Source organism: Poromitra crassiceps, assembly GCF_964638095.1.
Source record: "Poromitra crassiceps genome assembly, chromosome: 18".
In the NCBI taxonomy this organism is placed as follows: domain Eukaryota; kingdom Metazoa; phylum Chordata; class Actinopteri; order Beryciformes; family Melamphaidae; genus Poromitra; species Poromitra crassiceps.
Window position 1 is genome coordinate 11,770,563 of NC_139636.1, and position 17,500 is coordinate 11,788,062.

A 17,500-nucleotide genomic window follows, 5' to 3' on the forward strand; every position below is an offset into this window, starting at 1 on the left:
AATGATACAATAAACAAATTAAGTTTGGTGTATGACTCCATGATATGATGCTCCTGAGATGTGAGAGGAGGGCGTTAGTGATCTATAGGATACAGAATCCCCCCATAGGGTGTTCTTCAGGAGTCATGACATTGGTGGTGGCAGGTGTGGAGGTGGGGCAAAACAACTGCTTCAGTGATGAAGATCACAGCAACTGAGGGTGACTGACAGCACATACCTGTGAGTAACAACATAGTAAAACACAGGGCCTCTAATATGCTGAACTGCTTATAATTAGGTATTTAATAATAATAATATTAGGTGATTGGCTCAGCGAGGGAAAGGAATAGCTTGGGCTGATTGGATATTGGAAAGTGAGGGAAAGGAAAGGCTTGAGCTGATTGGCTATTGCCAGAGAGGGAAGCGTGGGTGACTGTGAATGGACGGGGAGAGAGGCATGTATGTAAGGGGATGTGCATAGGAATGAATGGGGTGATATAACCTGAACTGGGCGTTGGCTGCAGATAGTCTTAATGATTGAAATTAGTCTAAGACATCACATGTTGTGACTCATGTACTCACATGCAACACTGTATCTAGACTGCAGGTTACAACGCAACACTGTATCTAGACTGCAGGTTACAACGCAACACTGTATCTAGACTGCAGGTTACAACGCAACACTGTATCTAGACTGCAGGTTACAACGCAACACTGTATCTAGACTGCAGGTTACAACGCAACACTGTATCTAGACTGCAGGTTACAATGCAACACTGTATCTAGACTGCAGGTTACAACGCAACACTGTACCTAGACTGCAGGTTACAACGCAACACTGTATCTAGACTGCAGGTTACAATGCAACACTGTATCTAGACTGCAGGTTACAACGCAACACTATATCTAGAGTGCAGATTACAACGCAACACTGTATCTAGACTGCAGGTTACAATGCAACACTGTATCTAGACTGCAGGTTACAACGCAACACTGTATCTAGACTGCAGGTTACAACGCAACACTGTATCTAGACTGCAGGTTACAATGCAACACTGTATCTAGACTGCAGGTTACAACGCAACACTGTATCTAGACTGCAGGTTACAACGCAACACTGTATCTAGACTGCAGGTTACAACGCAACACTGTATCTAGACTGCAGGTTACAACGCAACACTGTATCTAGACTAGGGGTGTGCCGATTAATCGTTTTTTAGATGCATCGCGATGAGTCACGTGACGATTAAAATCGATTCACAATGTTCGATTATCGATTTGCATTTTTTTTTTCTTTATTTGCAAAAAATACGGTATTTCGCCCGGAAAGCAGTTCCTTAACTGTAAAACGAGACCAAAACCGAAGTACTGGAAACTGGAATCACTGAAGAAAGCATGCAGGGTGGCTGTAACATGTGATGCGTGGACTTCAGTCGCAACTGAAGATAATGGAGGTACATTTGTTTGTTTACTTTAATTAATGGATACTGACAAATATACCTTGCTTAAAAAAAATCCTGTTTGGTGAAAAAGATGCATCGAAAATCGTGATTAATCGTAATAATTGTAATAATCGTTTAATAATCGAATCGTAGCACCCTTAATCGTAATCAAATCGAATCGTGAGGTGCCTAAGGTGGCACACCCCTAATCTAGACTGCAGGTTACAAGTACAACGCAACACTGCATCTAGACTGCAGATTACAACGCAACACTGTACCTCGACTGCAGGTTACAAATTCAATTTCAGTCCAGCAGCAGCCAACATTTGTACCTTTGTGCCTTTTCACATGCAATTATTCATGAGGGTGAGATCAGTGCCACCAAGAATCGTCCCATCTGTCAGTTTGGTCTCAGTAACAGCATCAAGTAAACGTGTTGATTGAAGCTTATTCTGGGAATACGACAGGTCATTCAGGTGGCCGCCCCAAGCGTCGCCTGAAGGTACAATCCTATTTCGAGGGGGCGTTTCACACATCATCATTGTCCTACAGGAACCTGGTATCTCCAAACAGGCTGACAAAGGAAAAGCTGGGTGATTTCCCAACTGACACACATCCTTGGAATGATCTATATGGGATGTGGTTCTGCCAGTTCTGCCAGATGATATGCCAAATCGCCTAATCAATGTACTAGTTTGTACTAGTGTTGGAGTCGAGACCACCTAACCCGAGACCGTACAAAGTTTGTACTATAATCATGAGAATTTGCTCTGCTGTTGGAAGGCAACACCAGTTGTCAGTTATGGTAGAAAAAAAGATAGGACATGGGTTTTCTGCAGCACACTGCAATGCAGGCGTGACCAACTGTTTTTTAGAATAGGTCAAAAGAAAGACAAAAAAGTGACGTGACCTGCATTTATTGAGCTACCTGTTTGTTTGAGAGTATCTAGGTTTAAGTTGGCCACGTCATGTTCTGCTGAAGTTCTCTGTCTTTCTCTCTGAAAACTGTTTAAAGGGACACTCCACTGAAAAACAATGCAGATTTATTTTGCACATGATTACACATATCTGAAAACTGCAGACAATCATTTAGTGTGACAGATATTGAGAGTTGAGTTGAATTAGGATGTGGGCCAGTGATGTCATTCATGCACAATGACAACACTGGTCCACAACTTAACCAAAATCAACTCAACTCTCAATAACCGGCAAACTAAATGAATGTCTGCAAAACTGTTTACAGGTTTCGGATATGTGTGAGATCATGTGTAAAATAAATCCGCTTTTTTTTTTCCATTGCAGTGCCCCTTGGCTTTAACATTTGGCAAGCTATCTAGCAAAGCTACAGTGATATGATTTAATAGATTGAAGAAGATAATTAGCTGTGACAGCCACTCTCAAACCTCCGTGAGACAGCGACACGGCTGAGGGGGCTCAGCCCGACTCTACTGCATGAAGTGAGTTGAAGTTGGGCCATCTTGCTTGAAACCCATTGTCTTTGCTTTTGCATAGAGGTAGGAAGTGGAGACTTGATGTCCATACATTATTCTACAGTCGATGGATTGTTAAAATTGTTATCGGTTATTGTAATTCAACATTCATCACAGACACGGCTTTCTCCTGCTCTTCGATTGGTTGTTTGGTTTGAATCCCTCATGCTTGTGTGTAACTGTCCATCTATGGGGTGCTGATTTCAAAGCTCACTCTTCTTCGCTCCTCTCTCCTTTCTCTCCGCATGCCCATACATTGGTTTCCTCTGTCTCTCTGTCTCTGTCTCTCTCTCTCTCTCTGTCTCCCTCTGTCTGTCTGCCTGTCTGTCTCTCTCTGTGTCTCTCTCCTCTGTCTCTCATATCCCAGAGTGCCTCTGTTTGCATTGCACACAGTGACTACATGGCTTTTTACATTACATTTCGTCATTTGGCAGACGCTTCTGTCCAAAGCGACTTACAATAACACATTTTTGTCAGCAATAGAGCAATCAACTATGCAACACAGTCTATGACAGCTACAACTTCTGAAGAAATAGTGGTAAAGTTTTTTTTTTTTTTTAGAAAGATGTTAGTTCAAGAAGGGGCCAGGTGGAGCCTGAAAAGGTGTGTTTTAAGTTTTTGCCGAAAGATTGGCAGTGAAGCGGCCGTCCTGACCATTGCGGTGCCAGGGACGAGAAGAGTCGCGATCGGGATGAGCGACTTTTGAGCCCCCATAGCGAAGGAGGGGCGAGGCGTCCCGCACTGGTGGAGGAGCGGAGGGAGCGGTGAGAGGTTTGGAACCTGACCATAGATTGTAAGTACAGGCAGCACACTAATGGAGAGCCAAAGTCCCGCCCCTTCCCGTCGGGCCCTATGCGAGTTTTCGCGCGCGTATACTGATTTCGATTAAAGCTTCTGATAGCCGATATTTTGTGCCGATATTCGATGTCGTTAAATTGGACCATTTTCATGTAGCCTAAAAAAGATCATTAGGCTATTCCAAAATATTGTTATTGTGTGTGTGTGTGTGTGTGTGTGTGTGTGTGTGTGTGTGTGTGTGTGTGTGTGTGTGTGTGTGTGTGTGTGTGTGTGTGTGTGTGTGTGTGTGTGTGTGTCAGTTTCCACACTGCCCAGTAGGTGGAACTTGGAACTTGGAGGATGGAGCCTCTCGCTCTCTTTCTCTCTCCATACAGCACGTCTCTTCACCATTCCCCCAGTCACACACACACACACAGGCAGCAGCAACAGCGCAGAGAGAGAGAGAGAGAGAGAGAGAGAGAGAGAGAGAGAGAGAGAGAGATGGAGGGATGACATAAAACGAGAAGAGGGGTTAGAAGGAGAGAGAGAGAGAACGGGACAGAACGCTCCGTGTCATTCTAACGGGAATATTTGGGGATTTTCCTGCTTTTCTTCACGTTTTTCTTCTGGCTTTTAAACGAGCAGAACGAGCGTGACTGGCATCACCAACATCTTTGACAAAACGACGACACGCACGCGCGCGCACACACGCGCGCGCACAGGTTATCATTCTAACATGCCATCCAAAAATTAAAGCAAAACAATTGGTTATGCACATACACACACATGCATGCATCCATCCACACGCACGCACACGCACATAGCCATACGTATGCGTGGATACGCGGATCTCGGCTTGAGAAATAGGATTTTCTGACTCGTTTTTTGGGGGGTCTTTTCTGGGCGCTTGACCCGCACGGACAGCATGGATGTACCGGGGGTCTCTGGTGGTCGTCCCCCGAGGCTGTGGTGCTGCTGGCGGCTTGTGTTCCTCTGTCTCACCCTCTGTCAGCTCTACCGGAGCTCCGTGCTGGACTGCCCGCCCACCTGCACCTGCTCCCCGCAGGACATCTACTGCAACAAGTCGGACACCGGCAAGTTCTTCCCGCTGCTCAGCTTCCAGGGCCCGGGGAGCGCGGCCAACAGCAGCGGGCAGAACATCGAGGACCTCTTCCAGAACATCACCTCCATGTGAGTAGCTATCCTGTATGAATGTGTGGGCTTATGGCTTTATTTGTAAAATGGAGTTTCAATCATCCTTTTAGAGCTGCAATTTTGAACATCGATTAATAATCGGATTATTTTCTTGAATAATTGATTAGTTGTTTTTGTTTCGTCTATAAAATGTCACAAAAGGATGAAAAATGTCGATCAGCTTTTAGTCTCAGATGGAGTTTTTAAGGCTGGGCGATATGGACCAAAAATCACATCTCGGTATTTTTAGGCTGAATCGTGTGTAGTAGGCTATCTCAGTAGGCTATTTTCTACCAAGTGGGTTAAATGTTCAGTTGTAAGCAAGCTACAAATGCAATGTCACACGTAATGATTATTGTTATTGCGATTAATCTGTTGATTAGTTGATTAGATCACAGCTCTGGCTCTAGTAGTCTCATGGTCTGGAGTGGATTCCACAGCTACTGTATGGCTCTATGTGGGGGGGGGGGGGGGGTGTATTTTTTAACATCTTCATTGACACTATTACGTAGATACAAGGAAAACTGTATGGCTCTGTGTGGGCTTGGTCTCATGTTTTTATTTGTAGGAGTTGGCTGGGTGTGGGCGATATGGACCAAAAATCATATCTTGGTATTTTTAGGCTGAGTACGTAGGCTAAAGCCTTATCCCATCTCGGTATTTTACAAAGTACAAACGTTAAATGTACAGTTGTCAGTCAAAGCCATAGGGATGTCACAAGCAGCACTAACATTTATTTTCATTGTCGACTCATTTGTCGATTATTTTCTCGATTAATGAATTAGTTGTTTGGTGTATAAAATGTCAATAAAATCTATTATAAAAGGGAGTTGGGGTGGGGTGTACGAGTGGATAAAGTCCCAGACTTGCAACTTGTCCAGCTCTTCATGACGAGAGAGCAGGTTCGCTTCCCGAAGCGGGACCGTTTATAACCCCGACCCAAACCCAATCCCCATCCCCAGCCAGCTGCCCATACCCAACTAAACCTAAAAGTTGCTTTTATTGCCTAATCTTAACATTGTTTGAGATGCCATGGGGAAGCCTGGGGGAGCCGTATATACGTATAAACTTCACGTGAAATTGTACTTTTGCAGCCTAAACGCATGCATTTTGAAACTATACCGTGGTATTTGTATGAGATTCGGTGAGATCAGGTTGAACTGTGACACTGACTGCTCCAGCCTTATTACCTTTCAAAAGCTGTAGCATGGAAATAAGCCTGGAGACATGAGAGCAGAAAACCAGGGCCAACTACTGCATGACTGACCATCATCACACAAACAACCATATTATGAGAAAAGAAAAATATTAAGTTCTGCTGCCCTTCCATTAAAGTCCTTCTTTAGAATGTAGGCTGCATCCATTTGATACTCTGTTTCCACTACATCTCATTAACAGCAGGCCTGTCTCACATTTTAGCCAAATTGCTCTGAAACCTCTCGGTTTTCCTTCATGTAAATTGATCCGTAGTTCCGTATGATTGGAAGTTTAGGCCGTAGGGATGAAACGATTACCGGTGTAATAATAAACCGTGATAAAATTCCTGACAGTTAGTAATGCAGTTTCACCTTTTAATTGACCGTGTTTGATTACAGCGCTTGGAAGAACACGGCAAACTCTGTCCATGGGTGCGGCATTTAGCTCAGGAGGTAGAGCTGTCGCCTGGGAATCGGAAGGTTCCCGGCTCGAGGCTGGCTCCTCCCGGTAGCGTGCCGACGTGTCCTTGAGCAAGACAACTCCTAACTACTCGCGATGAGCAGTTGGCACCTTGCATGGCTGCAGACGGCGTGGGTGTGTGAATGGGTGAATGTGAGGTATTCATGTAAAAACGCTTTGGGTAGTCGATAGACTATATAAAATGTGCTCTACAGTCCATTTACCATTTACCGTTAGCAACAGTCTCTCAGACACAGGCGCGCAGCCTTGGTGAAATGAGAACTTTTTGAACATTTTCAGCACATTTTAACAATACCGTGATAGTACTGATACACGTGATCATTTTGGTCACTATAATTGTGATATAAAATGTTCATACCGTTTCATCTCTAAGGCCATTTGTCTTGGAGTGAGCCATTAGAAGATGATTTTGTGGTGATTTTGGAGAGAGCTGCAGGGCTGCAGCAGGAAGGCATTGCCTCAGAGGTTGCCTGCATTGTCATGTCTTTCTCTTCTGTCCTTTGATGGTGAGAGCAGCCCAGGCCTGAGAGCATCTCTTTCCTTTGATGATCAAAACCAGTCACTCACGAGCCCAAATCTCTAATGTCACTTTCTCTGCACCGTCAACAGTCATCCAAATATCTGTAAAGAAAGAACAAAATGGTATTCCCTAACCCGAAGCCCAGATTTATTTATTTTATTTATTTATTGACATGAGAAGAACACATAAAGCCATAAAAACCCAAATATCTTAATGGGTTTGAGGCTATAGCCTGCTGCTATCAATTGTTTTTACGCTTAATAAACAGATTTATCGCATCTGTCCGGGAGACCGAAATCTGGTGGACACGTTGACTGGCACTGATTTTTGTTTTTGTTTGTAACGGAAACTTTGATCCCCACGCCGTCTGATCTGGGTAGCATGTTATTCAGACAGCAAAATACACACGCACGCACACGCACGCACGCACGCACGCACGCACGCACGCACGCACGCACGCACGCACGCACACACACACACACACACACACACACACACACACACACACACACACACACACACACACACACACACACACACATCTTAAATCTGCCTCTCTCTTTGTAGTTTTTGGTCCTAGTGAAATGTTATTCAGGACTCTCCTGATTGTAAATCTAGCTGAATCACTTGGTTTGACCAAGTACAACTATTTTTATAAGCGTTTTACGAAATGTCTATGGAAAAATAAATGGCGGATGAAATCCTTTGGTTCGTATGCCTAACCCGGAAGAGGTGGACTTTGGCCCTCTCTCTATATATTGGTGATCATCATAAGACAAAAATGTATAATTATGTTCAGAAAACCATTAATCTACCCACTTAAACAACCCTATCCTCTTTTAATATACAGTAGGCTACATCACTTTGATAGGACGTCCTACCACTCACCTACATAAGTGAATAAACTCTATTCTGGAGGTTTGCCCTCCACTGCGTCCCTGCTTGGCCCAGTATGGTCTACTTTTGTTTCAGTGCTAATAAGGTTAATAGGCGTATAGGGATCCTATGTATCAGTGAAAAAGACTTTTAAGGTGAGACATGGCAGGTGAATAGGGTCTTTTTTTTAAACTAATTATCACCATGAAACTTCCCCAGTTGATTACTTACATTAAGACAATTATTTGTCTTAGTTGGCTGAAATGTTTTGTTTAAATATGCAAATTAGGTGTGATCTACTTAAAGGTGAGCTGAAATGTCCTACAACACAGTATGTGACACCTTATCGTGATGCATTTAGAGTGAAACAGGGTAGAGAGGTGGGACAGAGCATTTGGAAGGGGTTTGATTTGACCAAATGAGGACCACTTTTATGACTTTTGAAGCGTTGATACGTTTTTTTCATTGTGATTTTCAGAAAGGGAAAGAAGCGAGCTACAAAACTAGCGCTGTGCGCCGTGAGTAAACCTCACTCTCCGATGAGCCAAAAGATGCTCTAGTGACAGATGCTAAGAGCCCATGGGCTTCAGGCTGCGCGGGCTACTAGCCTGGCTCCAGAGCCTCCAAGCCACGCCCACTCCCACAGTTGTGGATTTGGCTGTTCTTGGTCTGGCATCGTCATGTGCAAAAAGATTTTTCTCCAGTTGGAAATACAATCACGGCTGCTGATTGGCTGACGCTGTTGTCAGTCATGCACAACAGAAACAGACACAGCTGTGGCCAAAGCAGAGATTGCCTGAAGCAGATACTTTAGCCATTAGGCTGTTTAGCCGTTTAAAACATGTTGTTATTTTTCAGGCCTTTATACTGCGATTAGCATAAAGTGGGCATGCAATAGAATCCATTCTCATTCAGATATCCTCTACCTCTAATTTGACGAGGGGCGGCTGTGGCTCAGGAGGTAGAGAGTGTCGTCCACTAACCACTAACCAGAAGGTCGGTGGTTCGATCCCCCGGCTCCTCCAGTCTGCATGTCGAAGTGTCAATCCTTGGGCAAGACACTGAACCCCAAATTGCTCCCGATGGCTGTGCCAGCACCCTGCGTGGCAGCTGGCCGCCTCCGGTGTGTGAATGGGTGAATGTAGGCACATTGTAAAGCGCTTTGGATAAAAGCGCTATATAAATGCAGTCCATTTACCATTTGACGAGGCCTGTTAGTGACACGGTTTGGTATTTCCTGGTCTGTGTTTACAATGCGCTATGTCGGCTTGCTATGCATGTCTCACTGGCAGACGAGTGTCTGGGGTTGCATAGTGTAGATGGAAGACGCTATATCAGAGCAATGTGAGTGTTTACGGTGGCATGGGAAGCCGTGGCTGTGTTTTGTAGACTGTTTGTGTTTACGTTTTGACTTTACAGCTCCAGTGGGACATCTAGTGGGCGAAAATCTTAGAAATAGTGCCTTTAACCACTTTTCAGAGTTGCGTTCCAGACGTAGATGTATCGTATCTACGGCTGGCTACTGCGACTATAGCGTTCCATTGAGTCATACGTCATCACAACTTTTTAGCAACAGCTTTTTTTATTACTTTGAGCACAAAATGAGGTTATTTGTCGAAAATACACTGGTGAACAGTGTGGCTAATCAACAGGCCATGACTCGGCAACACATGGAATATCTTAAAACTGATCAAATACACTGGATGTTAAAGTCTTCTTGCTTTCTGTTAACTGCTAGAAGCCCGAGATTGACTCACTCAACACATCGCGCTGCATTAGGATCACATGCTCACAGCACAGAGGAGACACATGGACAAATATAACGGCAGAAAAACAGTCACAGCAGCAATAATCACACTAGTATCTGTAAAGAGAAGAGGACCAGATTGTCAATATCTCTTTATAACAAAGAGACAGAGAGAGAGAGAGGAGGGAGCGGAGGGAGAGAGAGAGAGAGAGCAGGGGGGAGAGAGGGAGAGAGAGAGCAGGGGGGAGAGAGAGATGAGGGAGGCAGAGAGAGAGAGAGAGAGTTGATGGAGGGAGAGAGAGAGGAGTGAGGGGGGGAGAGAGAGGGAGGGAGATGAGGGAGGGAGAGAGAGAGAGCAGGGGGTAGAGAGAGAGAGGGAGGCAGAGAGAGAGCAGGGGGGAGAGAGAGAGAGGGAGATGAGGGAGGGAGAGAGAGAGAGCAGGGGGGAGAGAGGGAGAGAGAGATGATGGAGGGAGAGAGAGAGGAGTGAGGGGGGGGGAGAGAGAGAGGGAGAGACAGAAAGGGCTCCGGAGAGGATTCCCTGACAGATAAGGCATGCAGGGCCTATATAGCATTAGACGTTCACTAAATAAATTCAATCTTCCCATTTAAAATGTGGCTCAAACTATTCAGCAGTGTAATTCAACCCATTATGTCTGGGAGTGAAGTGTGGGGGCCCCTAATTAAGCAGAGGCACACCTCATATGGGACACATTCTGTAAGGCAGAGGTTTTCAAAGTGGGAGGCGGGCCTCCCCAAGGGGGCTCCAAGCAGTTTCAGGGGAGGCTTAGTGAACGGAAGTGAAAACAATATGACATTATCAAAAGGATATCTCATAGAATAGCCTAAATGTGTGTGATTTGGTTAAAGAGATAGTTCAGAGATACCGTAGTTTTGGGGATTTTTACAGTTTTCCAGAAACAACTAAATGTCTTCAGACAGACCTTTTGATGTATTTGGTGTAGTCCGAAGTATGTCGAACAGCAATATCAGGCTGTCTTGGCTCGACTTGTTGAGTGTCTATGTCTATGGGATAAAAGAACATAATCATGATCCCATAGGTATATCCAGGATCTGAGCGAGGGAGGAACATTTTTCTAAGCTTTATCCCGCTGGGAGGCCTACAGTCTCAGACTTTGACAACCCCCGCTGTAAGGAAATCCTCCTGGTCCACAGAAACTGTCCAAACCCTGCCTGTAGAGCAGAGCCTCTTTCTCTCCACATGATCAAAAGATCAGTGAAGTTCCAGGCTCACTTGGCACAAGCTGATCCTGACTTATATCATCACAGATCCTTTCTCTAACCAACAGCCTCAGCCCAGAGAGAGACCCTGTGAGAAACATCAGAGAAACCTGCCTCCTCCAAATACAACACCTCCACCATCTCTCCAAAACCCATCTGAAAAGAACTGACAGAGAAAACAAAACGCATTACGTTGACAATTGGAAAGATGAAACAAAATCCAACAACATTATTGTAAAATCCTATGGGTTATCCAATAAACCATATACGATTCAATAAACTGTACTGAATAGAGAATATTCTCTAGCACAATACCTGGTAAGAGACGCACATTCAAAATGTACACTCTCAGCAACCATCAGCGTATGCGAGCCTGCGCAGTGGGCAAGCTGCAGGATGGGCGAGGCCGCGCAGCGGGTGAGCCTAGGAATCTTTCTAGTATATGCACACACACACCCTGTGTGTGTATACATGTGTATATACATACAGTACATACAGTACATACTGTACACATACACGAGTACATAATATTTGCTTATTGAAGAAGCTGTCATGCAGAGAGTCAGAGAGGCAGCTTCACTGCCGTTTCCACCCACCACTGTGTGGGAGCGTGCAGCGCATGAACACACACACACACACACACACACACACACACACACACACACACACACACACACACACACACACACACACACACACACACACACACACACACACACACACACACACACAGCTACTTCGCCGTAACCTGCATCATGTGACTGCAGCACCAATTGGACATGACATTTTCTGTTGTGTGTCATGTGACAGCCCCTTCTCTTCAATGCGTACAAATGTCAAATGATTCTTTATTCTTTATTCTTTATTCGGATCCCCATTAGCTTCCACAGAGTGGTTGCTAGTCTTACTGGGGTCCACACAAGCAATAAAAACAATCACAAACACAAGCAATACAAACAATCACAAGCAATAAAAACAATCAAATACAGTTTTGAAATTATGTGCAGTGTACACCAAACATTCCAATTGTGTGTGTGTGTGTGTGTGTGTGTGAGAGAGAGAGAGAGAGAGAGAGAGAGGAGAAGAGAGAGAGGAGAAGAGAGAGAGGGGGAGAGGAGGAGAGGAGAGAGAAGAGGGGTAGAGGACAGGAGGAGAGAGGAGAGGAGAGAGAGGAGGGGTAGAGGAGAGGAGGAGAGAGGAGATGAGAGAGAGGAGGTGGAGAGGAGAGAGAGGAGGGGTAGAGGAGAGGAGGAGATGAGAGAGAGGAGGGAGAGAGGAGAGGAGATGAGAGAGAGGAGGGGGAGAGGAGAGGAGGAGAGAGAGGAGGGGGAGAGTGATGTTTGAAATCAGCACCCCATAGATGGACAGTTCCCTGTTTGGAGGCCTAATAGGTCATAATGTGACACGGTCTCTGTCAGTGTAGATTAGAAGCTGCTGCATCAGAGAGAACTCTGTTGGTGATTATATTGCTGTTATGTGAAAACCTTGTACTAACAATTTTTGGGGAGATTTCTCATGTTTTACATGGCCAGAAAGCATTTGATGGACAGTGTATTCAACCCAGAGGAGCCCACATTTTTTCACAATATATCATTATGATAGTAAAACAAATCAAATAAAAAAATAAAACTAGGGCCCAACCGATACTGGGATTTTTGGGGCTGATGCCAATATTACAGTAGGAAGTAAAAAAATATACAGATATTGATATATCGGCCGATATTCTTCACGCACGCACGCACGCACGCACGCACGCACGCACGCACGCACGCACGCACGCACGCACACACACACACACACACACACACACACACACACACACACACACACACACACACACACACACACACACACAGGTGTTCAGCCAGCAGTTGCAGTGATATTAGCCTTCTTTTACTAACTTCAAGACATATCAATAACTTGTTTCAGTATGTGCTTGAGACAAATTGAAAGATCTTAAAATGCTTTCTGTAACAACAAAAAACAAGTTAAATACTCCATCCTGCCATTCTGTGCTTGATGTCAATGTGAATAGTAACGTTTAAAAAGCTACATAAATGGTCAAATAATTCAAGTTGAGCATGTTCATAATTCTTGATTTTTAATGCTTTGTTGAAGAGTGTTCTGCATCGTAATTATGATAATTATTATTATGATATGAAACAAGGTGAGTGCTCAATGTTGTGACCTACCCGTTCACATTGGCTATATTAAAAAATATATATGTCTCTGTCTCTCCAGTTTACCCTGAGGCATAAACAGAATGAATGAGCGACTGCACTTATACCCAATGTTAAAATATCCAATAGCATTAGCAGCCATTATGCACCATGTCAATGTGACGTGTGTGCGTGTGTGTGTGGGGTGTGTGTGTGTGTGTGTGTGTGTGTGTGTGTGCGTGTGCGTGCGTGCGTGCGTGCGTGTGTGTGGGAGGGGGCGGGGCGGGGCGTGTAAAGGATTGGACCATATGGGTCAAAATGGGAGCAAAGGGGCACAACAGATCTTCTTGACATTTAGAATTTTAGTCCGATCGACTTCAAATTTGGCGGGTGCGCTGCTGATAATCTAACAGAGTGCGGTGCCGAATTTCACGCAATTCGGACACACGCATACTCATAGCGACATAGTGACATTTTATGGCAACATAAAAAAGGTTTATCTCGAGATCCGTTCATCCGATCGGCTTCAAACTTGGCGGGTCCGCCGCTGGGCACCCGAGAAAGTGCACTGTCAAATTTCATGTAAGCGAGACTAAACAGACCATTGTGGCCGCCCTCACTGGAAGTGTGTCTAGTGAAGTCATTCAGCGAAACGAGTGGATGCCAATAGAGACAGTCGGCATGTGTGGGAACGCCCACAAAATGTTATACGGCTGGCGCGCAAGTGGGGTAAAACCACCCATATATCTCAATGGGCTGACTCACCAAAGGAAGGTGCTGCGGCTCTACACTGCAGGATTGGGGATATAGAGCAGGTACATAGATGTCTGTTCAGATGTGCGTTTACTGCGGGGGTTAAATCTCCGATGTCTGCCTGGGCTGGGCTAGCAGCTAAATACTTACTCTGCTGAATGGATAGAACGGGAGGATTTACCCCACCCTGACCATGCCCCCAGCCAGCTAACCCAGCGTCTATGACGAGACATCGCCTCAACCTATACTGTGGGCCCTGCCAGCTGTCACCTGTTCAAACCAAGCCTCAACATCCGCTACTGAAAAATGTGTCCAACACGGAAGTACCAAAAACTGCAGTCCCTCAAATGGCCATTTGCTGCAAATGCGAGTCATGTTAAAATGTACAGCAGAAAGAAACGTGTTCTCACTTGATTTATGACCTCAGTAAACACTTTCCTAATGAGTTTATGGACAAATCACTATCTTCTTCAACACAGCATGATGTTCATTTTGTAAATTATGTTCCCATTTAGAGTCAAATTAGTGGATAAAGCAGACTGTTTTGGTGCATGTCTGGCTTAAAAGAATTGTGGCAAAGGTCACAATGTGAAACTCAAGGCTTCAAAATGGGGGTCCACAAACCAATGGGTGATGTCATGGTGGCTACGTCCATATATTATACAGTCTATGACAGGCAGACAGACAGACAGACAGACAGACAGGTGCACCACAGACAGACAGGTGCACCACAGATAGACAGACAGACAGACAGACAGACAGACAGACAGACAGACAGGTGCACCACAGACAGACAGACAGACAGACAGACAGACAGACAGGTCCACCACAGACAGACAGACAGACAGACAGGTGCACCACAGACAGACAGACAGACAGACAGACAGGCACACCACAGACAGACAGACAGACAGACAGACAGGTGCACCACAGACAGACAGACAGACAGACAGACAGGTGCACCACAGACAGACAGACAGACAGACAGACAGACAGACAGACAGACAGACACACAGACAGACAGACAGACAGACAGACAGACAGACAGACAGACACACAGACAGACAGACAGACAGACAGACACACAGACAGACAGACAGACAGACAGACACACAGACAGACAGACAGACAGACACACAGACAGACAGACAGACAGACAGACAGACAGACAGACAGACAGACACACAGACAGACAGACACACAGACAGACAGACAGACACACAGACACACAGACAGACAGACAGACAGACAGACAGACAGACACACAGACAGACACACAGACAGACAGACAGACAGACAGACACACAGACAGTGTGTGACCTCCCTTCATCCTAATGTGCCTGGCCGCCATAGTTGTTTATGAAACACAGGGAGACAGAACATCAATGACTGAGAATCAATGCTGCGCTCACGTCATTATTAAAATGCTGGAGTCCATCATACTTTGTAAGGTTGCTAATATGAAAATGCTAAATAAGTCAATATTTTGCTCAGTAATGCACTAATGCAGTCTGAGAATATCAATAGTTTCCGCTATTATTGATTTCTTATAGGTTAGTTTTTAAATGGCCGACAACACGAGGTGAGGTGGCTGAGGCTGGGAAGATTTCTTTCTGTCTATCCGAACCATAAACCCAACCAAGTGGTTACCAGTGATCCAAACCATAAACCCAACCAAGTGGTTACCAGTGATCCAAACCATAAACCCAACCAAGTGGTTACCAGTGATCCAAACCATAAACCCAACCAAGTGGTTACCAGTGATCCAAACCATAAACCCAACCAAGTGGTTACCAGTGATCCAAACCATAAACCCAACCAAGTGGTTACCAGTGCCTAAACCAAACCCCATAAACCCAACCGAGTGGTTACCAGTGCCTAAACCAAACCCCCCTCACTCCAACCCCAAGGTGTCGAGAGTTGCCAGACCTGTCAAGTTGTCAAGAGTCGGCTTGGAAATTCAAACATGTTTAATAATCGTTGTGGCTCCGACTGGTGTCGGGAGGTAGTCTGTTCCCATCACACACTCGACGATTAGAATCTGTACCCATCACACACTTACAGATTTTGGTGCCGACTGGCCACGCCAACTGCAGACTAGTGTAGACAAAGACAGACTCTGCCCAACTGGGAAGAATCCTATCCTACAATGGGGGGGAATAGTCTTGCAGTGTAACCTCAGCTATGTTATTGCTTAGATCTATTGTATTCCCACATACAGAAGTGTGTAGGTTACACTGATCGATGACGCCTTGCAAGCTGCACACAATCACAATGAATCAGAAATACACACGCGTGCACACACACACACACACGCACACACTAGGAGCTCGCACGAGGCATTGTGGCACGGTCAGTGCTATCTGTATGGTGTTACTGCTGCTGTATACTAGTAATCATGTGAAGCATTCTGTAAAATATCCATTCATACAATGTGACTTTATTTCGTTTTTTGTTTTTGCTCCACAGGGGAAATATAGATTATCAAGAACATTGTAGGGGGGAATATAGAAGGGCTCTACCCAATTCAGAATTCCGTCAGTTGAATCGGATTTGGCCGGTCAATACGAATATTATACTATTCTCTCTCTCTCTCTCTCTCTCTCTCTCTCTCTCTCTCTCTCTCTCTCTCTTTTAATATGACTATCTGGCAATCAGAAAATCCATTGGCATTAGCTGGTTTGATTGTTTGTTTAATGGGACTTGGCTGATACTTCTACTGTACCAACATACTGCAGGCAATATATCACAATCCACTGGGAGAGACCAACCAAGCAATTCTATGTAAACTCAAGACATTCAGTACAGAATGGACTGATCCTTGTTTCATAGCCACATTTTGTGACTATTCGACTGTGAGATTGGCAGTCGGATCAGGCTTTTTCCAACGCATCATCGACTGGGAAACCCCTCCCTGGGCCTGTTTCACAAATCACTTACTGGATATGTAGCAGTAAAGTGCAAACTAGCGCCCCTGCTGGTTGGATTCAATCCTGAGATACCCCCCCACCGCCCCCCCCCACGCCCACGCCCATTCATCTCCCCTTTGACAGCTGCAAAATAATGTCTGGTGAATAATTAAGTGCATTAACTGAACACAGAGAAGTCCGTTTTGAATAGGCAAGGCCATAAACTCTAACCTGCAATAAAGCTGGTTGCAATAAAGCGTGGTGGAAACTACATTTGCTCTTTGGCAGCTGGCGAGGCATTGTAGAAATTGAATCCTTGTCACCTTTAATTCAATAAACTCTCTAGTCCTAAAGTCTTAAATCATCTTCCCCTGCAGACGCCAGATGCCTCTGATCACATGATGATACAGTACATAGAGATTTATTATGCATAATTACCATTGACTGTATGTGTCTGCTGCTTGGCGCCTGCAGCTCGGCTGCCGCGTGGCCTCGCCTGCCCTATTTGGCGCATGTGCAATGTCTCCCTCCCTCTCGTCCTCATAGGCAATGTACACCAGGGGCCGGTTGCACCAACTGGTCTTACACTGGTCTTAAGCTAAGTTGGTCGTAACTTTACGACCTAACAGCTACGCCGGTTGCACCAAGATGACTTAAGCCTTATTTTCACTAAGACCAGGCGTAACTCCTATGCCTCGTCAGGAGGAGGCGTAGAGCCTGCCTGTAACAGAGATC

At 45.1% G+C, this 17,500-nt stretch overlaps 1 protein-coding gene across 1 annotated transcript in view; it reads left to right on the top strand.

The window, feature by feature from the left end:
- LOC310792931 (NT-3 growth factor receptor-like) overlaps window positions 1-17,500 on the top strand; it is a gene marked incomplete at both ends in the record, with an annotated part of 132,354 nt that overhangs the window by 2,693 nt on the left and 112,161 nt on the right. The window contains one exon of the mRNA XM_083654695.1: window positions 4,701-4,879. Within this exon, the coding sequence (XP_083510821.1) occupies window positions 4,701-4,879 (179 nt within the window). The remainder of the gene's footprint in view (window positions 1-4,700; window positions 4,880-17,500) is intronic.